Source organism: Electrona antarctica (genome assembly GCF_951216825.1).
Source record: "Electrona antarctica genome assembly, chromosome: 18".
In the NCBI taxonomy this organism is placed as follows: domain Eukaryota; kingdom Metazoa; phylum Chordata; class Actinopteri; order Myctophiformes; family Myctophidae; genus Electrona; species Electrona antarctica.
The window spans coordinates 8,858,592-8,882,327 of record NC_136799.1 but is presented as its reverse complement, the minus strand read 5'-3'; the positions used below and the strand labels follow the sequence as shown (position 1 = coordinate 8,882,327).

At 45.1% G+C, this 23,736-nt stretch overlaps 1 protein-coding gene across 2 annotated transcripts in view; it reads right to left on the bottom strand.

Annotated features, from left to right (window-relative positions):
• Positions 1-564: 564 nt before the first annotated feature.
• Positions 565-23,736, bottom strand: part of maco1b (macoilin 1b) — a 33,490-nt gene continuing 10,318 nt past the window's right edge. The window contains exons 5-11 of one of the 2 annotated variants that reach the window (XM_079528132.1): positions 23,080-23,258; positions 19,381-20,044; positions 13,943-14,101; positions 12,377-12,559; positions 10,940-11,060; positions 10,200-10,374; positions 565-3,720 (exon numbers count right to left, since the gene is read on the bottom strand). In XM_079528132.1, the coding sequence (XP_079384258.1) occupies positions 3,518-3,720; positions 10,200-10,374; positions 10,940-11,060; positions 12,377-12,559; positions 13,943-14,101; positions 19,381-20,044; positions 23,080-23,258 (1,684 nt within the window). In that variant the 3' untranslated portion in view covers positions 565-3,517. The remainder of the gene's footprint in view (positions 3,721-10,199; positions 10,375-10,939; positions 11,061-12,376; positions 12,560-13,942; positions 14,102-19,380; positions 20,045-23,079; positions 23,259-23,736) is intronic. The other variant, XM_079528133.1, reaches the window with a different exon arrangement.

The window sequence follows — 23,736 nt, the reverse complement described above, 5'->3', positions numbered from 1 at the left end:
TTTTAGTCTCTAGTCTTTCGAATAAAAATCCATCTAGCTTCAGTCATATTTTAGTTATCTGAAATGTTATAGTCTAGCTTTAGTCGACTGAATAACATAAGATTTTAGTCGACCAAATCTACAGTTGATTTAGTCGACAAAAAAGAAAATCCATTTTGGCGGGCCATGGGATGGCGTCGTGAATTGCAGATTTTACGCTTGGTTGCATGCTGAAAATGGCCGATCTACAAGCTCACAACGCGTCGCAGTGCGACGTGTTGTGAGCTTGTAGATCTGCTATTTCCAGAGCGCACCCAAACATACGTAAGATGACTCGTCATTTAGTTGTACCGGATCTCTAGTCTAGTTTTTATTGACGAAACTGTCAATAATAATAATAAAGTTCAGCGCTCATGCAGCGCTCCCCGGGTTCGAATCCACGGCGAGGACATGAAGGTTACGGATTGTCGCTTTAAGTGATATTCAAGGACATCTGCGTCCAATGTATCTGCTGTACATTCTCCGAGAGCACATAATTATTACCAGTATAAAAAAAGAACCATTCTATTCTTGGCACATGGACTGGAGTTAAATCTTCGTAAAAATAAATAGAATTATTTAAATTGCGGGAATTGAGTGGAACAATATTTCTGTTGTTTTTTTTTGGCATTTCCAAAGCCTCGTTTCTTCTTGTATACATTGCAAACTCAAAAGTCCCAACTTTACAGTTTTGTTTCCCCTCTTTCAAAACAGCATGTATCATTGTTTTTTTTTTCTACAGTGCAATTTTAAGTGAGAATTTAAGAAGGAAACATGGAGCTAGTAGCTGACCAGAGAGGGTTGTGAGATCGTGTTCTTCTGAGGGCTGCAGGGGGGTAGGGTGGGGTGGGAGGGGGTGAAACAACCATGCAGAGAGATTCACTCACACGCCTGTGTGCAGTGAGTAGACCACCCATTAACGTACTGCCACCTACTGGCAGTCAGTGTGTAACACACAAGCTGGAAAGGACACTGCTTTTCTCAAACTTTGTCATATCAAGGACCCCCAAAGTTAAGTATTTTTCGGATCCGCACATTTTGGAAAATAACGATATATAAAAAGGTTAAAAAAGGTTAAACTGACTTTGATGCGATATTAGCTAATTTAGCGGGGGGACCGCTGAAGACCACCATTGACAACTTTGCCCATTTTTATCCTGAATCCTATCATTATATTGTGGGGAGGACACGTGAGAATATATATATATATATATATATATATAAAGAAAAGAAAAACAAGTTTCTTCAGGGATTGTCAAAGTGAATTCCATCAGCGCTTGCTCTCGTCTCGACAGCCTGGAGCTTTGTTTTCCCCTCGTTGGCGACAACTACATTCTTGGCGATGCGCTGCATGAAATCAACAATGTGGTAAATAATAATAATTTATATATACGTCCCCTTTAGCTGCTGTTGGGGTATTGAGTTGAAATCAACAATGTGGTAAATAATAATAATGTATATATACGTCCCCTTTAGCTGCTGTTGGGGTATTGAGTTGAAATCAACAATGTGGTAAATAATAATAATTTATATATACGTCCCCTTTAGCTGCTGTTGGGGTATCGAGTTGAAATCAACAATGTGGTAAATAATAATAATTTTTATATACGTCCCCTTTAGCTGCTTTGTAATGAGTTGACGATGCACACGTCCTCTGCATTTATTCACTAGGTAATGGAGATTTCTCAATGCTCTCTCTTAACGCATTCTTACATCCTCCTCACATTAGAACTATAGGACTCAGGTTAAAACCCATTCTGGGCAGATCTACAAGCTCATAACGCGGCACCGAGTGCCGCGCTACAAGCTTGTAGATCTGCTATTTTTGAAAAATCGTGAAAATGTGGCACAAATTGACTATATGACTATATTGACTATATGTTCTTTCAGAGTTTTTAACTAAAATCTTGCTTGTCACTGGAAAAACATATTTTCAGACTGGGGCCGGCAGCCAATTTCTGGGGTCCTTGACATGAAATAGTTTGAGAACCACTGATATAGAAACATGAGTTTTTTTTTTTTTTTGTTTTTTTTTTAGAATCGGCCTCAGGTCTAAATGGGTTAAAAAAAACATCTCTTTAACCTCAGCTGGTCAATGTCATTGGTGGGAAGAAGAATGAAGTTGCCCCTGAGCACTGAACTGCGTGCGTTCAGAGGCAATTAGCTGGCATAATGTCATACAGACATTAGATAACCCTCTCAATGGTCGCTGCTAAATCGTTCCTTTCCAGCTTGGCCAAATGCTTGACATTCAGCAGAGAAGGGCTGAGATCAGGCTGGGTCGTATGGTCTCCATTAATCCTCTAATTAAAGTCCTGTCTCAAGGCACTGTGATCATGACAATGAGTGAAAACTATGCAGAACTTTGAGAAGGCATTATTATTAGACACTAATTCGTCTAAGTGACATCTTTGCACAACTTTAAAACTATTTTTGGACGTCATTGAGGGGAAGTACGGACCCCGGGAAACCGAATCGCCTTTGTCTTAATGCCGAACTTGCAGAGCCGACTGGGTTTGCGCACTCAAACTCTGGGCTAATTTAACTTAAAACCACTGCTCTATTTACATCTCGGTGCTGCCGTTTTCCAGATGACAGTGTTAACTGTGCGAAACTGAACACTGAAGATAGCAACAAAAAAATCCCTTTCCAAAAGGCAGAACGAACCATTGACCAGGAGCAGGATGCAATTTGGTCTCTGATTTTGGACAATTCAAAAAAAAAATCTAATGAACACATCAGGACGAGAGTCTGTGCCAACTTATGCACTACATTCCTCTGATTGTACACATGTTAACATCCTACCTTGAGGTGCCGGGATTGGGGGGGGGTATTATATCTGTCAGATCATCCGATGTATGGAGAGAATATGAGGGACACATTCGCAGTTAAATCAGAACTCCCGTGTTCCAACTTGATGAGAAGAAACCAAACCTAAGAAAGTAAGCTCGCCATTCATCCCGAGGCCATCGAGAGCAGGTGGTTGGTTAAGTGCTGGTGGGTGTGGTGGTTGTGTGTGTGTGTGTGTGTGTGGGGGGAGCAGTAACGCTCTTTAGATGAAGATAAAGGCCCGATTCTGTGAGGTTTCACTAGACACTTACAAGAAGAGAAGAAAAAAATAAAACCGAAGGGAGGGGCGACGGTCCCTAGTTGACGTAATGTCCCTTAAAAAGTCTTTTACATTTTTTTGTCTTTTGTTTTAACTACAACAAATACAGTCACACGATAACGACATCCTTCTGACCTGGTGAAGAGGAGGAGGAGGGGGGGGGGGCGAGGAGGGGGGGGGGGGGCGAGGAGGGGAAAGAAATGAAAACAAAAACCACCTTCTCGGCCGCCGCAGACCTTGCCGAGGGCGGCTCTTGGGAGGTGGCGGGTCGGTCGGTCGGTTGGGTGGGAGGTACTGCGGAAAAGACCGTTTGATTGGAGGATGGCTGGAGGGGAAGTAGTAGAGGGGGGGGGGTGGGGGGAGGGTTGGAGGGGGTCCGGCGGTGGCGGGTCACTTTTTGAGGGGCTGGTAGACGGAGGCGTTGGGGTCCAGGCCAGAGGGACTGGTGTCCATGAACTTGGAGGAGTAGTGGGGCGTCACAGGGCTCATGTTGCTGCTGTCGGCCGTGTAGGAGATGCTGGGCATGACGGCCATCACCTCGGCTATCTTCTGCTTCAGGTCTTTGATCTCCTGGTCCTTCTGCAGGATTTGACCTGCGGAGCGGACCACACACACACACCCAAAGACAGACAGACACACAGACACACACACACACAGACACACACACACACATACACACACACACACACACACACACACACACACACACAGTAGGTGAGTCTGTCACATCGAGATCAAATGTGTGAGCCGAGGATGGGAACAATGGTTCCCAAAACTTTTTCATGTCACTTTGAAGATATTTCTAAGTTGCTAAATTATAAATGTAGAGAATTCTTTAAGAAAGAAAAACAACAAAAAATCCAGTTGAGCTCTTTGGTCTACACACCATAACGGTTGTTACCAATAGGAATATTAGGAACAACTGTTGATTGTTAAATGATAACTTTATTAAAACGCAGAGACATAAGATTGAGCATGTTTCTCCACCAGTCACCCATGCAAGAGGCTGCTTAGTAGCACCACTGCCGGTGTCCCTATTTCGGAACGTTATTATAAGCAGAGATTTCCAAAAATAGTGACAGTAGCCCATCGACAAGCTCACAACATGGCATGATGCAACACGTTGTGAGCTTGCAGATCTTCTATTTTCACTGTGTGTCTATGACTAAGCAATAGCATACAGAGGGGCAACTCCTTCCCTGCCACCACTAGATGGCGCAAAATGGCTCAGGCTGACACAACGACAAAATTGATGCACTTCATAAATCAAAGTCAATGTAGTCCTTGGCAGGGAAATTAACTGGTTAACTTCCGTGTGCGGCACACGCACACACTTACAGCACGTTACGGGACACGAATAGAATATGGAATTGTGTGAAATTGATGACGTTTAAATGGGGCAGCAAGCAGCGATCCACCACAGAAAGGAGCTCTTGCCTCACTGGAGAAGATTAGCATTGAGAGAACTGGGGGAAGCACAGAACTCTCTTTTCAGAGCCATTAACCCAGGGGTTCCAAACTTCTTTGGACCAGGTACCCCTTTTGGGGTAGACATTTTTCCAGGTACCCCCTCATCTGAAGCGGCCGCAGAAACCTTTCAAGTGTCCTGAGTCTTTTTGTTGTTTCTGCAGCATGCGTCCTGCTGTTACTGTTTGGGGTCACGACAGGTTGACTGATGTTGTAGTTTTAGTAATCATGTCAGCCATTGGCCCAAAGCAAACATGGGAGAAACACAATGAACAACACAAAAAATACGTTTATTGCGCAACTTGGCAGAAATGACCACGTAGATAAACATACTTTTATTGTTAAAACTTTTTTTATATATATATTTTTTTTGTGAATTATGTCGGGTACCCCCTGGCTATGCTCGCGTACACCCCACTTTGGGAACCGCTGCATTAACTTATCAAGACTGGGACAGAGTAATAGAGTAAGAGAGTGGCGACAGTAGCGTTGACTCCCATTGTAACAATGGAATGCGGAAGTGCTCATTCTATCTCAACGGGATAGTTCCAGCCATAGGAGCAATGTTTGGGGCGGTTTTGGAAAATCGGAAAAAAACGCTGCTAAAAAAAAAAAGTGTGCAGGGACCTTAACTGTTATCTTATACATTGGCTATTCAAAAATAGCAGCTATACAAGCTCATTGAGCTTGTAGATCTGAAAAATCGTGTGCGAGTCTTTGAATACATACATTTTTGTAAAGCAAAAAAAATATTTTGAGATGGGGCTCGGCAGGCAAATACATATCATTTCGAGGGTTCTTGATACAACATTTGAGCACCACTGACATAGCAGCAACGTGAGTTTTTTTTATTTTCCCCAGGCATCTGTTAGGATTCAGGAGATATTTGTAGAATGGGCCTGAGGCCTTGATGGGTTAAAGCATGGGTGGGCAACTTTGACGATGGCGAGGGCCAAAATATTTCCACACACACTCCAGAGGGCCACAGTGCTGTCGTAGCAAAATAGCCAATCTACAAGCTCAAAACGCGTCGCACTGCGCCGCGTTTTGAGCTTGTAGGTCGGCTATTTTTGCTATATTTGAATTCAAAACCTGAATAATGTTTTTCTATTTTTTAATTGGAATCCTGAAAATTAACCGTTTTATTGAATTTCAAATGCATTTAGTTATAGTTAACCTTATGAACTGTTAACATAACTACATTGGACACAAAAAGACAATAACATTTTAATACTAGTCATTAAGTACTAGTCATTTAATACTAGTTATGAAGTAATTAAAGCGGGTTTGGAATTGTAACAGCTGAAATCAATACTATATCAGTATTCTGATATTAACATTCGGGCCCCATTAAGTGAAGGTGGGGGCCGCATGTGGCCCCCGGGCCGCCAGTTGCCCACCCCTGGGTTAAAGGAACTGGGGGAATTATTTTCATAGCCAGTGATCCAGCTGTATGACGTACATTCACTGCTGACTTTATGGATGAGGAGACAGGGCCTCCATCGGGTCATAAGATAAGTAGGATGGAACAGTAGGGTTGAGGAGACAGGGCCTCCATCGGGTCATAAGATAAGTAGGATGGAACAGTAGGGTTGAGGAGACAGGGCCTCCATCGGGTCATAAGATAAGTAGGATGGAACAGTAGGGTTGAGGAGACAGGGCCTCCATCGGGTCATAAGATAAGTAGGATGGAACAGTAGGGTTGAGGAGACAGGGCCTCCATCGGGTCATAAGATAAGTAGGATGGAACAGTAGGGTTGAGGAGACAGGGCCTCCATCGGGTCATAAGATAAGTAGGATGGAACAGTAGGGTTGAGGAGACAGGGCTTCCATCGGGTCATAAGATAAGTAGGATGGAACAGTAGGGTTGAGGAGACAGGGCCTCCATCGGGTCATAAGATAAGTAGGATGGAACAGTAGGGTTGAGGAGACAGGGCCTCCATCGGGTCATAAGATAAGTAGGATGGAACAGTAGGGTTGAGGAGACAGGGCCTCCATCGGGTCATAAGATAAGTAGGATGGAACAGTAGGGTTGAGGAGACAGGGCCTCCATCGGGTCATAAGATAAGTAGGATGGAACAGTAGGGTTGAGGAGACAGGACCTCCATCGGGTCATAAGATAAGTAGGATGGAACAGTAGGGTTGAGGAGACAGGGCTTCCATCGGGTCATAAGATAAGTAGGATGGAACAGTAGGGTTGAGGAGACAGGGCCTCCATCGGGTCATAAGATAAGTAGGATGGAACAGTAGGGTTGAGGAGACATAGCGCGCCACTCGGTGGCGCGCTATGAGCTTGTAGATCTGCTATTTTTCAATAGCTAAAGCATAACATAATGCTAACACCAAAAGGGGTTCCCGCCCAGAATGGGTTGAACGACACTAACACGAGCGTCCTTTTTCTGGGCCATCATGAGTCATCATGATAGGTTAACATTTGCCGAAAACATCCGTAGATAAGAGGTGCCCAAAAGGTATATCGCGAACAGATCACAAAGGGTGTGCAGGTAGACCACATGACTTGCCCCTAAAATATATAATTTAAATATGAAAAAAAGGCATCGGCCAATTGAATTAAGATGACTTAGTTGATTCATATAAAAAATGCCAGTAGCATTACAGTTATATAAAAAACAAAAAAAACCCTACCAATTCCATTTCCCCCCTCTCCATTTCCCATTTCAAGTGCGTTTGTCTTATACAGTATGTAACAGCGCCGCAATTCCAAAGCCCCCTCTGGTACATTTATAACTATTTTCAGCAATGGAATAATATTTATTTTGGGTGCGTAGATCTTGTTGAGCTGGTCAAAAAAGTGTGGGCAGCCCTGCTGTAGATCGTCCATTTCTGGTGAAGAGATATGGTGTAGAGGGGGAAAATACCAAGTATATAGCCATGGGGCACCTATATTAGCCAGGGTTTAATTGGTTAATGGCATAGTTCTGTGTGTTCTTATGATTATCAACTTGTACGAATATCAACTTGTACGGCTGTAGCTGTAAAAGTGCAGAGTCATATACTTTAGAAGCTTCTTTGTAAGTGCTTTGGACTTTTGTTTAGAGACAGAATATAGTGGCTGCAGAATTGCTGAGTGGACCGTTTCAAAAGGTCTTTACACGCCACGGAGTGTGACGACTAAACAGCACGAAGAAAAATCAACAGCAAGTATTTCGCATGAAAACGATTCATAGAAGTGATGCCTCATTCATACAGGTTGAAGTGATGCCTCATTCATACAGGTTGAAGTGATGCCTCATTCATACAGGTTGAAGTGATGCCTCATTCATACAGGTTGAAGTGATGCCTCATTCATACAGGTTGACACTGTGATGAAGTGATGCCTCATTCATACAGGTTGAAGTGATGCCTCATTCATACAGGTTGAAGTGATGCCTCATTCATACAGGTTGAAGTGATGCCTCATTCATACAGGTTGAAGTGATGCCTCATTCATACAGGTTGAAGTGATGCCTCATTCATACAGGTTGAAGTGATGCCTCATTCATACAGGTTGAAGTGATGCCTCATTCATACAGGTTGAAGTGATGCCTCATTCATACAGGTTGACACTGTGATGAAGTGATGCCTCATTCATACAGGTTGACACTGTGATGAAGTGATGCCTCATTCATACAGGTTGACACTGTGATGAAGTGATGCCTCATTCATACAGGTTGAAGTGATGCCTCATTCATACAGGTTGAAGTGATGCCTCATTCATACAGGTTGAAGTGATGCCTCATTCATACAGGTTGAAGTGATGCCTCATTCATACAGGTTGACACTGTGATGAAGTGATGCCTCATTCATACAGGTTGAAGTGATGCCTCATTCATACAGGTTGAAGTGATGCCTCATTCATACAGGTTGAAGTGATGCCTCATTCATACAGGTTGAAGTGATGCCTCATTCATACAGGTTGAAGTGATGCCTCATTCATACAGGTTGAAGTGATGCCTCATTCATTCAGGTTGACACTGTGATGAAGTGATGCCTCATTCATACAGGTTGACACTGTGATGCCTCATTCATACAGGTTGACACTGTGATGAAGTGATGCCTCATTCATACAGGTTGACACTTGTTTCAAATACAAACGGCATCACTTTATCACCTACTTCAGGGGTTCTCAACGTTTTTGGCCGGGGACCCCCGAAAATGCTTGGGCAACGTCTCGGGACCCCCGCCCCGCCCCCTCCCGACCCCCAATATAAATTGACTGCTACAATAACCTTAATAATAGAGACAATACACCATAAATAAATACTGAAACCAGATATAATCATTAGGGAAGGTGTATGCATGTACTATGTGTACTATATGTAAATTCTTCATTTCCATTTTCGAGCCATTCAGTTGCATTAAAAAATAAAATAAAAAAAGTTTTTTTTATTTTATTTTATTATTTGGGGACCCCCCCAAAATAATTTGGCGACCCCCCGAGGGGTCGCGACCCACGGGTTGAGAACCCCTGACCTACTTAACCCATTTTGACCTGAGATCAGATTCTAAAAATGTCTGTTTGAAAATGACAGTTTTCTGAAAAAGCTATGTCAGTCGTTCTTCGATTTTTCAAAAATAGCAGACCTACAAGCTCGTAGCGCGCCACTCGGTGGCGCGCTATGAGCTTGTAGATCTGCTATTTTTCAATAGCTAAAGCATAACATAATGCTAACACCAAAATGGGTTAATATTCATCTTCAGCGTGGATGTGCTCATGGAACTAAATTATTTCCTGGCGAGGTCAGCCGTCCTATTAGCATATGGTGAGATTCTGCTCAGTAATGGAGGAAGGGTGCCGAACAGAAAGGGGCCTGGACTGATGATTACCTAAGCAGCAGCAGGGTTATCAGCCCTCCTTGCACCAGTTGTGGTTATTTCAACATATTGACAAAAAGCCTTCTGCTGTAGCACAAATTACCTCCAAGTATTGGTTCTGTTGGTTCCAATTGGAACTATGGATGACATTTTGGAGCTTTTCTTTGTATTTGACTATATGTGTGTGCACTGTGCACTGTATATATAAGTGTGCACTGTGCAGAAGTGTGCACTGTGCAGCGATCTAGAAAAAAAATGAAAGATTAGATTGGGACTGGGGTGGGTGGAGCACAAGCTGTCTACTTATGCAATTGTATTCATGCAGAGGAAGTTAAAAATGAATAGACCATTAAAATAACTGGCTGTACTGTAAGGATCACATTCTTATACGCCTTATACGGTCTTATGGGACGTCACGCCCAAGGGACCACTTGACCTAGTTAGGACTCTTGGGGCAGTATTATGCTTGTCTTAAGTACCAGGTCTTATTACTTAACTTAAGACTGGAGGTGTGATCAATGCCATTTGGCCACTCAGAATAGCCAAATGGCATTGACCACGCCTCCAGGTCTTAAGTTAAGTCACCTGGTACTTAAGACACGCATAATACTGCCCTTGGTTTGGGGAGATTTCGAGGAAACGATCATGTTCTATGCTTCCTTCCGCCAGGAGACATTCTTAAGTGGTGATATTCCCTAAAAAAAGAACTGCTACCAAACAAGGAAGCTTCCTTGCAAGTTATAGCGTGCGCTTGCGGTGCGTGGTTGGGTGGACGGGACGCGTCGCTCACCTTGTGCGATCTCCAGCTGCCTCTTGGCGTCGCCCAGCGCTGAGAAGAGGTCCAGTTTGATCCTGGTCTCTGCACTCAGGCTGTTCTCCAGGTGCTGCGTTTTATCCTGCATGGCTGACAGCGCTGACATCAGCACCTCTGTGTCCTTCTCGTTCTCTTTATATTTATGGAGCTCCTGGACAACAGACAGACAGTCGGTTGGACAGTTAGATCACAGATGTTCAGCAGAGCAGTGGCACTGGCTAACATCCATCTACAGGTAGATCAGATGGTAGAAGACACAAGCTGTCTCTTGTGAGGACAAGGCTTTCCTAAATTAGTTTCAAATTAGTTTCATTTTAGTTCGGTACGAGGACTCCTTCGTTCCTGCAGCTATCCCCATTTTAAATATAGTGAGGAGGTAGTAGTCAGAGTAAGGCCGTCAGAACTAATTTCGGGAGTGGAATACTATTTGAACGTGAAAGAAATTAATAATCTTTGAATTTTGAAATTGCCATTTGTTGTCATGTTGAGTTTTTTATGTCGACTTTATACTAGCAATACACATTTTTACAGCAATAATATTACTAGCAATATTATAAGATAAAGTTGCGCCTGCCTAGAAAGAATGAACATACAAGTCCCAAAAATGTCGTTTTTGCTAAAAAATAAATGACGAATTTCCCTTGACACACAAACTACAGTCACGTCAGTGACTCAACAGACTGCATGTAATTCTCCACCAGCGAGAAGGACTTCACCTGCACTTTCATTTCCAGTTCTCGGATCTGGTCTTCTTTGAGCTTGATGTCCATTGTGAGTTTCTTACACTCCGTCTCTAACTCGGAGATCCTCCTCCTCAGCGTTTCTGTGCATTCCCCTCTGAGGACAAACAAAACCAGACACGTTATAATGGTTAATTTATACTCCACCGCGGGAAGGGGGTTGCGTGCCAAAGAGAACAGCCGTCACAGCGGGAAGTGGGTTGCGTGCCAAAGAGAACAGCCATCACAACGGGAAGTGGGTTGCGTGCCAAAGAGAACAGCCATCACAACGGGAAGTGGGTTGCGTGCCAAAGAGAACAGCCATCCACGGAGCATCAACTAAGGCTTAACGGTGTGGCTACCCTGTGCACTTTAAAAGTCTTTGAGACAGTTTGTTAAATAAATTAGCAGTTATCTTGGCTGACTGACTTGAATCTCCCTACTTACCGTATATTAGTCTACACTAAATTGAACACATTTCTTCAGTTCTGCTCTAGTGGGAGTATTATGGCCTTTGGTAACTTCTGGAGACCGAAGCCCTTACAGTGAATCATGGCTACTGTAGGGATCAGACAGTGACACCATTCAGTAAAGGCAGACAGAAGGAATTGGGTTTTTCTCAGCCAGCACTAAAATGTTTCAAATACGTCGCAAATTGTCTGAAGCGGTGGTTTTCAATCTGTGGCTCAGGTCACCCCTGTAAATAACCTTTTCACCCAAGGCACGCCCAAATCACATGGATGGATGCCACAGCCCTGGTGTAAAGTACTTTGATGTGTGTAGTGTGTACCTGGATGCCACAGCCCTGGTGTAAAGTACTTTGATGTGTGTAGTGTGTACTTGGATGCTACAGCCCTGGTGTAAAGTACTTTGATGTGTGTAGTGTGTGGATGCCACAGCCCTGGTGTAAAGTACTTTGATGTGTGTAGTGTGTGGATGCTACAGCCCTGGTGTAAAGTTCTTTGATGTGAGTAGTGTGTACCTGGATGCTACAGCCCTAAGTGTAAAGTTATTTTATGTGTGCAGTGTGTACCTGGATGCTACAGCCCTGGTGTAAAGTACTTTGATGTGTGTAGTGTGTGGATGCTACAGTCCTGGTGTAAAGTACTTTGATGAGTGTAGTGTGTACCTGGATGCTACAGCCCTGGTGTAAAGTACTTTTATGTGTGTAGTGTGTACCTGGATGCTACAGCCCTGGTGTAAAGTTATTTGATGTGTGTAGTGTGTACCTGGATGCCACAGCCCTGGTGTAAAGTACTTTGATGTGTGTAGTGTGTACCTGGATGCCACAGCCCTGGTGTAAAGTTATTTGATGTGTGTAGTGTGTACCTGGATGCCACAGCCCTGGTGTAAAGTTCTTTGATGTGTGCAGTGTGTACCTGGATGCTACAGCCCTGGTGTAAAGTTCTTTGATGTGTGTAGTGTGTACTGTACCTGGACGCTGCAGCCAGTGCCACAGCCCTGGCTGCCGTGGCCTCCTCCAGCTTCTTGCGTTTCTTCTCGTCTGCGAGCTGCTTCTCTGCGCTGGCGCGTGCATCCTGCTCGGCCTTCAGCCTCTTCTCCAGCTGGCCCACCGCCTGCTTGTCTTTCTGCTTGGCCTGCACGGCATTGTGGAGCCTGGGCGCACGCACGCACACACGCACGCACACATACACACTTGTTAGCTAGCGGACACTGACAGGAGCAAGGAGGATTTGTCACACTCGTCCGTCCGTCCGTCCGTCCGTCCGTCCGTCCGTCCGTCCGTCCGTCCGTCCGTCCGTCCGTCCGTGTGTGTGTGTGTGTGGCATTACTTCAGACAGACTACATGTTGAATGAAATGAGATCCGACTGTGATAGGATAGGAACACACACACCAAGAGGTTCTCAGTTTTGCTACAAAATGAGAAAACAGTCTTAAATGGCACGCCAAGCTTATTTATAGTAGTATCCAATACAGTACAGTACGGTGTTCCATTAGTCCAAGGATCTGGTCAACACAAAGCTAGGACAGTTACAGAAACAATCGTCGTTCATTTAGCTAAATGTCTCACAAACAGCTGAGGAAAGGTTGTACAGCAAGGTTGTACAGCACTAACTTTCCTCTCAAATTCAATATATTTCATAGAATCCATTGCCTTTTCAGTAAACAAAATCCTAACCACCTTCAACCTGGCGCCCTATTTTGGGCAGTATAGGCAAAAGAAAAACAAAACTTTGAACTTCTACAAGTTCGACTTGTAGAAGTTCTTGCAGAAGTTCACAAGCTTGGCGACGAGATTTGGTGTATGCGACACGTTGAGCTCGTAGCTCTACTATGTTCGCCTATGAAAATGTTCGCCTACGACATGCCAAAAATAGGGAGACTAGGTTGACATTTGTAAAAGAAATCGGGACGTTACGGATAACGGGTTTGGCCGATACAAATATCTGGGTTGGGTCTGACAGAGTTGGCTTGCAGAATACCAAACAACTCGCCCCTTTACCAACTCAGCCGGCGGAACTGCGCGGCCTGGTATTCCTAAAGTAACCCAAGTAAATGATGCTTAAACGGTTAAACCTAACCTTATTCCTAACCGTAACCTCAGTAAAACTATGCCTAAAGGTGGCCTTACACTAGCCGATAATCGGGCATTTTTTGACGCTCGGGGGGTGCCCGACTCAATCGATCTGCTCGGGGCCGCTCAAAGCGCGATCGGGATCGGCCCGATCAACATCAAGAATGTTTGATATTTGCTCTGCCCCGCTCCGATTATCCTGTAGTGTGTGGTGCTATCAGATTTCAGATTGAAAAAAATCGGCTAGTGTAAGGCCACCTTAAACCTAACCCTATACCTAAACTTAACCCCAGTAAATCTATGCCTAACCCTAAACTTATTTCTAACCTTATTCTCTGTAAAACAAAATAAAGAATATAAGAACTGTTGGACGGTCGGCGTGAGGTCGGCGGAAAAATCGAGGGGCGAGATGATTTAGAGCGACCGTACCTGATACCGGCTTGCAGACACCACCAGCACTCACTTGTTTTGTAGGAGCTCGTTCTCCTGGCGCAGCTGTCCCAGCTCGGAGCGGACGGAGCGCTCTGCGCTGCCCAGCGAGCCCATCTGACTGCGCAGATCCTGCTCCACCTGCCGGCTGGCCTGCAGGTCCGCCTTCAGCTTCTTCACGTCCTGCTCCAGCCTGGAGACACACACACACACAGACACACAACACACAAGGATGTGATGCAACTTTTCATGTCAAAGACCCCCCAAAATGTACATGCATGGCTGCGGTTCCCCATTTGAAAAGGATGTTGGGCCAGGGAGGGACCCCCATAAGAGTTTGAAAATGTCAACATTATTACTCCCAAGTCCTTCCAAGCCAAAGTATGAAATGTTTAAACTGTTCATGAATTTGGAACTCCCCTAAGAACCACTTGGGGTCAGAATATCAGTCAAACACCGCTTAAAGAGAACATACGGGTGGAACCATTTTCCAAAATATGCCCATCCATTACATCCATTTCAGCGCAGTATGCAAATCAACTTGCAGAGACTTTCTTGAGATGGGTAATCCAACTTTTCATCTAAGTTACATCCTAGCTGCATTTCAATGCATTTTCTAACAACACAAACAACATTTTCAAACATTGCTCACTTATTAATCAGGCAGCAACATCGCCTCAATTATTAGTCAGGTAAATTCAGTAATGTTTGATCACGATGATGAAAAAACAAATGGAAAATCAAAAACATTACTTAAATCAAAAAGTACTCTGTGGTAAAATGGTCTAGGTTTATGTATCAGAACGAAAATACATCGCTTGGATGCACCTGGGACGTATCCTCAGTGACGTATCCCAAGGTCATCGCCTGGGACGTATCCTCAGTGATGTATCCCAAGGTCATCACATGGGACGTATCCTCAGTGATGTATCCCAAGGTCATCGGGGTTTCGGGTCTCGCGAACATCATACCCCTCACTCGGGTGACCCAGCCGGGGTGATCAAGTCCCGGTAGCTACCCTCGATCAGACCCAATAGGGAAAAACCAGGGCCACACAATCCGCTGGATCCACTCCGGAACTACTCTGCCGGGACTGGGAGGTACAATTCTGGCATGTGGAGTGACTAGACACAAAAAAATATTGAAATAGACATGCTAAACTAAAGAGCATGCTTGACCTGTTAAAGTGTCAACAAATAATAATAATAATAAAGTACTTCCCTCATATTGATTCATGCTCTGAACGGCATGGTGCAACCAGTCATGCCTGATTGACACATAGTTTGCACCGTGTCACAACAAACAAATTGTAAATAGTTGATCTAGGAGCTCATGATGTGTCACATTGTTGTGAGCTTGTTGATCTGCCATTTGTGTTGTGCGACGCCAGCGTGAAACTACTATACTATGAATCAGCAAAGCCATCTCGCAACTCCAGGCAGGAAGTCTGGGCGTGTAGTGTTCACACGGGTCTGTATTAAGCCCAAATTGGGTAACAGGTTTAGTCAGCCAGCCTTGCTTGAAATATTATGCCAAAACGGAACTCAGATCCTCAAACTCAGACTTGGGCTGGTCTTCATCACGGGGTCACCCGTTTAGTTTAGTTTTTTTTGTATGATTTATTTGGGGAATTTGTATGCATTATGTTGGTTGTTTTTGTGCAGTTGTTCGAGTGTTGAATCTGTAATGGGCCACAGTGGAAACAAGTCTTCTAGGCTTTTTTGTTGTTGTGCCTTATCCACTCGTCGTTTGGATAACAAATGAATTCAATCAATGAAAACGAACTGGCTGAGCCAACAGGCAGGTACCCGTGTTACGGGTCACTTTTTAATCCCATCGTTTCAACACCAAATACTCCTCCTTGTTCATTTGAGAAAAGAAGATAAGTGTCTGGTGAAACATCTTATGAGACTTTAAGTCACTTCAAGGAATGGTGACTTTTTGACACGCAAAAAGAGCTTGTGGGTTAAAGTTTAACCCATTAAGACCTGAGGCCGTTTCTATATCAGTGATCTGCTCAAACTTTTTCATGTCAAGGACCCCCAAAATGGTATGCATTTGGGGGACCAACCCCCATCTCCACCAGGAGCAAAGATTTCTGTTAACATTTTAAAGATATATATATTCAAAGATTAGCACACATTTTCACGATTTCTCAATAGCAGATCTACAAGCTCATCGAGCGCCACAAACTGGAGCGATATAAGCTTGTAGATCGGCTACTTTTGAATAGCCAAAGGATAAAATAATGGCTCAAGTGGTTAAGAAATCTAAAGTAATTAGCCTCGTTAGTTGTAGGTTATGAGCACCAGCGTGCAGAAAGCATCACGGTCAGCCAATTAGATTCAGTCCATCATCAGCTTGATCAAATTGATGCTACCCAGGTCCTTCACACAGCCTTTTAACACCCAGCCACAACAAAGCATCCCGTCTGTGGCAGCAGCTACTGACACAACTCAGCTGTAATGGAAGATCAAATGTGTGAACAACAGAAAGTGGTCCAGGAATTAAAGAGTTAACGTCTAAAAAGAAACGCTTTGGAAGAGAATATTGGTATAACTTGGCTACAGGTAAAACACATTTTGAACACCCAAAGTGTATCAAATGTTACAGTACGTATTAAAAATCACACTCCTGTGAAGTGAGGGGCACTGTTATCATCATACATCACATTCCGTGCTCAGCCAATCAAATCATCGCTATGGGGTACACACATACTCAGCCAATCAAATCATCGCTATGGGTATGAATACACACACATTGCCCAGCCGGCAGCCAATCATATCATCGTTATGGGGTACACTACACACAAACACACTAAGCTGGGCATAGGAGGGGCTAGCGCCTCCAAAAACAGCTTTACTGGTGTGATCTGTTAACCCATTTAGACCTGAAGACGATTCTAAAACATTATTCTAAATCCTGACAGTTTTCTGAAAAAAAAACATGTTTCTATGTCAGTCGCTCTCAAACATTTTCATGTCAAGGACCCCCAAAAATATATGCTCCACACATCCCAAACTCTTCTCCCTTCTGGCCCCAAAACTGTGGAATGTACTTCCCGTTGCAATCAGAACTGCAGCATCACTCCCAATCCTCCGCCGTAGTCTGAAAACCCACTTTTTCAGACTCCATCATGGCCCATAGCACTTACCCTACCCCCTTAGATAGCACTTTTTAGACTTAATGCATGGTTTACGGGCCGTCTCGTCTGCAACATGCACTGAATGCATGGTTTACAGGCCGTCTGCAACATGCACTGAATGCATGGTTTACAGGGCCGTCTGCAACATGCACTGAATGCATGGTTTACAGGGCCGTCTGCAACATGCACTGAATGCATGGTTTACAGGGCCGTCTGCAACATGCACTGAATGCATGGTTTACAGGGCCGTCTGCAACATGCACTGAATGCATGGTTTACAGGGCCGTCTGCAACATGCACTGAATGCATGGTTTACGGGGCCGTCTGCAACATGCACTGAATGCATGGTTTACAGGCCGTCTGCAACATGCACTGAATGCATGGTTTACAGGCCGTCTGCAACATGCACTGAATGCATGGTTTACAGGCCGTCTGCAACATGCACTGAATGCATGGTTTACAGGGCCGTCTGCAACATGCACTGAATGCATGGTTTACGGGGCCGTCTGCAACATGCACTGAATGCATGGTTTACAGGGCCGTCTGCAACATGCACTGAATGCATGGTTTACAGGCCGTCTGCAACATGCACTGAATGCATGGTTTACAGGGCCGTCTGCAACATGCACTGAATGCATGGTTTACAGGGCCGTCTGCAACATGCACTGAATGCATGGTTTACGGGGCCGTCTGCAACATTCACTGAATGCATGGTTTACAGGGCCGTCTGCAACATGCACTGAATGCATGGTTTACAGGCCGTCTGCAACATGCACTGAATGCATGCATGTTGTTCGCCTAACATAGCCGATCTACAAGCTCACAGCCTGTGAGCTTGTAGGTCGGCTATTTGGCACACAAACCAAGTAACTATGAAGCAGGCGTTAGGCCGCGACACCGCGTCACGGGTGGCCTCCCTCCACACATATCTCGCAGAACTACATTTCACGCAGCCATCGTGCTCCAGCCAAGTAGGCCAACTGACACTCGAGCATAGCTTGAGAATATGATCGGCGTGAACTGACAGCCAAGCTTGAAGCTCTGTCTGTCTTGACATGTTCTGTGTGTGAAGAAGTTCTGTGAGCTTTTGGGGGACGAACAAAGGCCTGGAGCGTGGATGCCTGTTGTCAGTGGAACTCATCGGTCTCCCTTGTGTGTGTGACTGTGTGTGTGTGTGTGTGTGTGTGTGTGTGTGTGTAGTTAAAAATAAAAATCACAGCCGTGTGAAGTGAGGGGCACTCTTCCGGCCAATCACGTACAATTTGTGTTTGTGTTACTTTACGCAATGTATGTGACTATGTGTTTGCGCAAACACTCAAAACTGGCCATTCATTGTCAATGGCATTCAATGTTTGTGTTTACACAAACCCACAAAGCTAGCGCCCCTCAAAAAACAGCTTGTGTCAGTGTGTTTATGTGTGCGTACAGTTGTTTGTTAGCACGCACTGCGTTTCAACGCGTAACTAACTATTGTTGCTAGGAGACCGGTGAAGCCCCCGTCAACATCCACTACTGCTAAAATAGACTTACGGTGCAAGCTGCAATCGCTAGGTCTGCTACTTATGCTTGATGAATCTCGTTTTATGCTCCCTACCATAGCATATATCATCTTTTCAAATGGGGGTCCGTGGCCAAATCCATATCAGTCCCAGGGGTCCCTGACATGAACATGTTTGAGAAGAACTGGTTCACAGAACGAAACCATCTATAGGCTTTTGTTCGTTGGTTCTGACCGTGCTGCTGACTCAGCGTTGTTCGTGTGTGTGTGTGTGTGTGTGTGTGTGTGTGTGTGTGTGTGTGTGTGCTTGTCACAATTATTACATAATTGCCCAATCACAATTCTTTGAGATAATCGCAATTATTTTGCATAATCGTCATAAATCGTTTCCATGTTTGAAGTTTTTTCCATACCATTCCAAAAATATCAGAAAAAGCTGATCTACAAGCTTATAATATGTCAAGTGTTGTAGAACTGGTCAGGGCAAGTGTATAACACGTCACGTGTTATACGCTTGTAGATCAGCTATTTCCGCTATTTAAAAAGTTATTTGTCATATCTGCCCTGTGCAATTCGTGATTATGAAGCCTAAAAACCAAATGGAAATAAGAATTGTATTCATATGTTCCAATGTCCAATGCCAAAAACACATTGATTTAAATCACTGATAAAAACACATTTCAATCACTAATCGCAGTTATTTGTGTGACAATTAATGGTCAACTTAAATGTGTAATCGTGACAGACAGCTATGTGTGCGCACGCCTGTGTGTGCACGCCTGTGTGCATGTGCGCATGCGTGCGTGCGTGCGTGCGACAGCGCTCTCACCGTACGAGCGCCTCAGGCTTGCTCAGCTGGTTGTTGGGGATACAGTTCTCCGTGGGGTCCCTGCCGTGGGCGGAGCCCCCAGACGACGCCCCCTTCCCCGCCGCCACCTTCTGCTTCTTCTCGTTCTTCCCCGACGAGGTCGACGAGGGCTGCGGCGGCGGCGCGGCCGAGGACGGCACGCTGCCGTTGGTGGCGCTGTGGCCGCGTGGCGACGAGTTGAGCGCAGCGGCGGAGGCCACCGCGTTGTTACCGCTACCGCCGCCGCTAGCGTTATTGTAGTTTTTGGAGGAGGTGCAGGAGGACAACGACGAGGAGGAGCAGGAGGAGTTGTTGTCCTCCTTCAGCAGCAGGTTCTCCATGCTGCCCAGCTGCTCTGAGGTCAGTCTCTGTTTGCTGCTGCTGCTGCTGCTGTTCACATGGTTTTCCATGTACTCCATTTCCTGGAGTTTAGAGTCCCCCACCGACGGCAGGATGCTGTTGCCGTTGTTGTTGTGTTGCTTCTTGGCGTCGCCTCCTCCTCCTCCTCCTCCGCGGCTCTCTTTCCCTTTTTCTCTGTATTCCAGCTCCGGCAACGAGGCGGCCGACGCCTTTTTATTAGCCAGGGCGCCGTTCTGCGAGGCCGGCGGCGGTACGTCCACCTCCGATATCCCTTTAGCTGCTGCTGCTGAAAGAGAAGAGGAAGAGATACAGTGTGCATGATGCATATATATATATATATATATATATATATATATATATATATATATATATATATATATATATATATATATGCAGGTACAGGAAGTAGGTTAGGGTCACAGTTTGTCTGGGTAATTCATGTTACAGCAGATAATAAACTATCAAAGCACAGTAAACATACATAAATGTAAGTGTATTGTTTAAATATAAGTGCAACTACAACCACCCACCCACCTCAGAGACCTCCTCCTGCTTCCATCATTGATAGCACCAATGGACGTAGGTATAAATGAGAGAAGTTATACCTAATGTCTTTAGTCGCAGGGGGGCCTCTAACCGTTGGCCGGAAGCCAAGAATTGAAATTCCGGATTTAGGGGGTGAGAGCTGTCCGCTCTGATAGATGATGCTTTCTTGAGCTCGTCATTCAAATAACTGCATTGCGGAACCAATCCAAAGACTTTCATATTGGGACTGTGATATGATTTGTTTCTAACGGCCAAGCTACACCAGGCTTTTCTCACGCGTTTACCCTAAACGCGCGGCCCGTTTAGGGTAAACGTGCGCGTTTTGTGCGCGAAAAGCCTGGTGTAGCTTGGCCGTAAAGCAGCGGGTGTACGTTTGGTTAGCGGCTGTTCTCGCCACTGTTCCAACTCATATATTACATTTAGATGTCACCAGACCAGATGTCACCGTCAGTACGTGGAGATCTCTGATTGTCTGGTCTGGCTACACGGGACTAACACGCATGTAACAAGGAAGGAATTACCCCTGCATAGTTGGTGCCAGTACATCATATGCATGGTTGGTGCTAGTACACCAAGGGCTGCCCTTTCAGAGTCCACAATTCAAATCATCTGTCAGAGACTGAGAGACCCCTCGTGGACTGAGAGATTCTTTGAGTCTATCAGGCCTGATAGCTCTGATGAAGAGTAAGCTTGGCTTTCTCTGACATCTTATTTAATGCTTCAGTGACGTTGAAACGAGAGCTGTCACCAACCAAACTCTTGCAATTCTTTATAGAATAGAGTTCAGTGTGTGTGTGTGTGTGTGTGTGTGTGTGTGTGTGTGTGTGTGTGTGTGTGTGTGTGTGTGTGTGTGTGTGTGTCGGTCCTTTAACGCTAGTGACTTGGCTAAATGTTTTGGGTTATCACCGTTGGTCCGCATTGATCTGTAGAGTCACTTCTATAGGTGCTTGCTAGTACGTATCTTTGCCTTCTGAAACATGTTGAAATGTGAAACGACTGCAAAAGAGCATTTCAGTCCAAACTGGTCATGGAAGCTTTTTTACTATGAATCAAGCGAACACTGTGACAAATATCTGCACGCTATTTTTTTAGTGAAGTGGAGGAGAGGAGCAGAGAGCGGAGCGCGGGGAGTGAGAGGAGGAGAGGAGCAGAGAGCGGGGAGTGAGAGGAGGAGAGGAGCAGAGAGCGGGGAGTGAGAGGAGGAGAGGAGCAGAGAGCGGAGCGCGGGGAGTGAGAGGAGGAGAGGAGCAGAGAGCGGGGAGTGAGAGGAGGAGAGGAGCAGAGAGCGGGGAGTGAGAGGAGGAGAGGAGCAGAGAGCGGAGCGCGGGGAGTGAGAGGAGGAGAGGAGCAGAGAGCGGGGAGTGAGAGGAGGAGAGGAGCAGAGAGCGGGGAGTGAGAGGAGGAGAGGAGCAGAGAGCGGGGAGTGAGAGGAGGAGAGGAGCAGAGAGCGGAGCGCGGGGAGTGAGAGGAGCAAAGTGTGCAGAGCTTAGTGTACGTCACTGTAGTGTTAGCCTGGAACTCACCTATGCTTTTTATGGCATAGGCAGCTCCCGGCAGGATCCGCCGGGAGAAACTATGCGCAGCTGCGTGACATGAGACTAATTACTTAGAGCGACAGAGAGAGAGAGAGGAGTGTGTGTGTGTGTACATGTGTACATGTGTGTAAATGTAACAAAGGTCAGAAATCAGCAGAGAGTGAGAGATGTTTGCGCTTGTCGAATTGAAGTGGACTCGGACCCAGACTTTTTTTTTCTCCCTGGGAAATAAAAACGTCTGGGTTTCCGAGGCTACTGTAGTGTAGACCTTTATGTGTAAATATAGAACACATCATCATATTGGACCGCAGAATCCCATGCAACTACTAGCAGGATCCCTACTCGGGGCTCGGCCCTATATAGGATGCAGTTACAAAACAACCCACACACACCCTCGGGAACTATGGAATAAGTGGTGCGGTCTAGCATGGGTGTATGCTGACGACCGTTAATAGCGTACATTCCACATATGTGGGTCACATATTTCCCAGAGAGGGTGTGTCACTTGGACGCGCGCGTGTGTGTGTGTGTGTGTGCGCACTGTATATCAGGGTTTCTCAAAGTGGGTGCCGTGGCACCCTAGGGTGCCCTGAAGCAGGGGTGTCTCAGAATACTTGGAATAATATTAGGAGTTTATCAATGTCACTTCAGTTTAACCACTTAGACCCATTACACAAGTGGTTCCCAAACTTTTTCCCGTCAAGGACCCCCAAATTGACACAAAATAATCCCCGCGGACCCCCATTCGGCTCTAGCAGTGATTCTCCACCATTTTAATTTCAAGGACCCTCAGTTTGACATGCAATAGGCTACAGACCCCCATTTAATGGCATTTCTATCTCTGAGACCCCCAATTTGTATTGTAAAATCAATGTTAATTTAACTCTGAGAGTGTACAAATGGAACCAAATGGACCATTTTGGTTCCATTTGTACACTTTCAGAGTTACAGACCACACTTTGGGAACCACTGCATTATACCTTGTGAAACGGACATACAGTGCGCCAAAAATAGCAGATCTACAAGCTCACAACGTAGCTTGTAGATCTGCTATTTTTGGCAAATGTTCCCAAGAACAGGGATGCTGGGGTTTAAGTGTTTAAATGCCAAGTATAAAAGTTATTATTTTCAGTCTGTCTGTCTAATAAATAGTAAACTATACTGTGTCTGAGGGGAGAAAGATTTACATATTGACATACCATTGACACATTTAAAGCCAGGCGTGCAGCCTGTCTCTTACCTTCCTCTGCCTCTCTCTCCTGCCGCTGCAGCATCTGTTGCTCTGGGGGCAGAGCCTGCTGCAGGAGCTGCATGTAGAACTCATTCTCCTTCTGCACCTCCTTCTGTTTTCGGAGGCGCATCTTGTAGCTGACATAACTCTTGAAGCCGAAGCCCAGCGTCACCACTGGATAGCCGATGCTGGTGGGGGGAGGGGAGAACATAAATATGCATTACGCGTTTACACAAAGCTTACGTTCAATAAAATACACATTACTGAAAAATCTAACGATTACTCATAACATTACACTCAATTTCAGGTTAGATTAGGCTGAGGGTTTTCAACATCCGATACGGTTTATGACAAGTGTCAGACGTCCCCATGTGTATTTAAATGGACTATGTTACCCAAATGTAAGGAATGTATGTAACTACCAAGGTATGTAACTACCAAGATGCAGGAAGCTACCGTTCAGCATTAATTTAAGACCTGAGGCAGAGTCTACAAATGCCTTCTAAATCGGTACTTTTTCCAAGATATTTTTCAAAAAGTGTTCAAAAACAGCATGTGTACAAGCTCGCAGCGCGGAACAAAGTGACACGCTGTGAACTTGTAGATCTGGTATTTTCCAATAGCCAAAGCTAAATAAAAAAAAATCACACCCGTGTGAACTGAGTG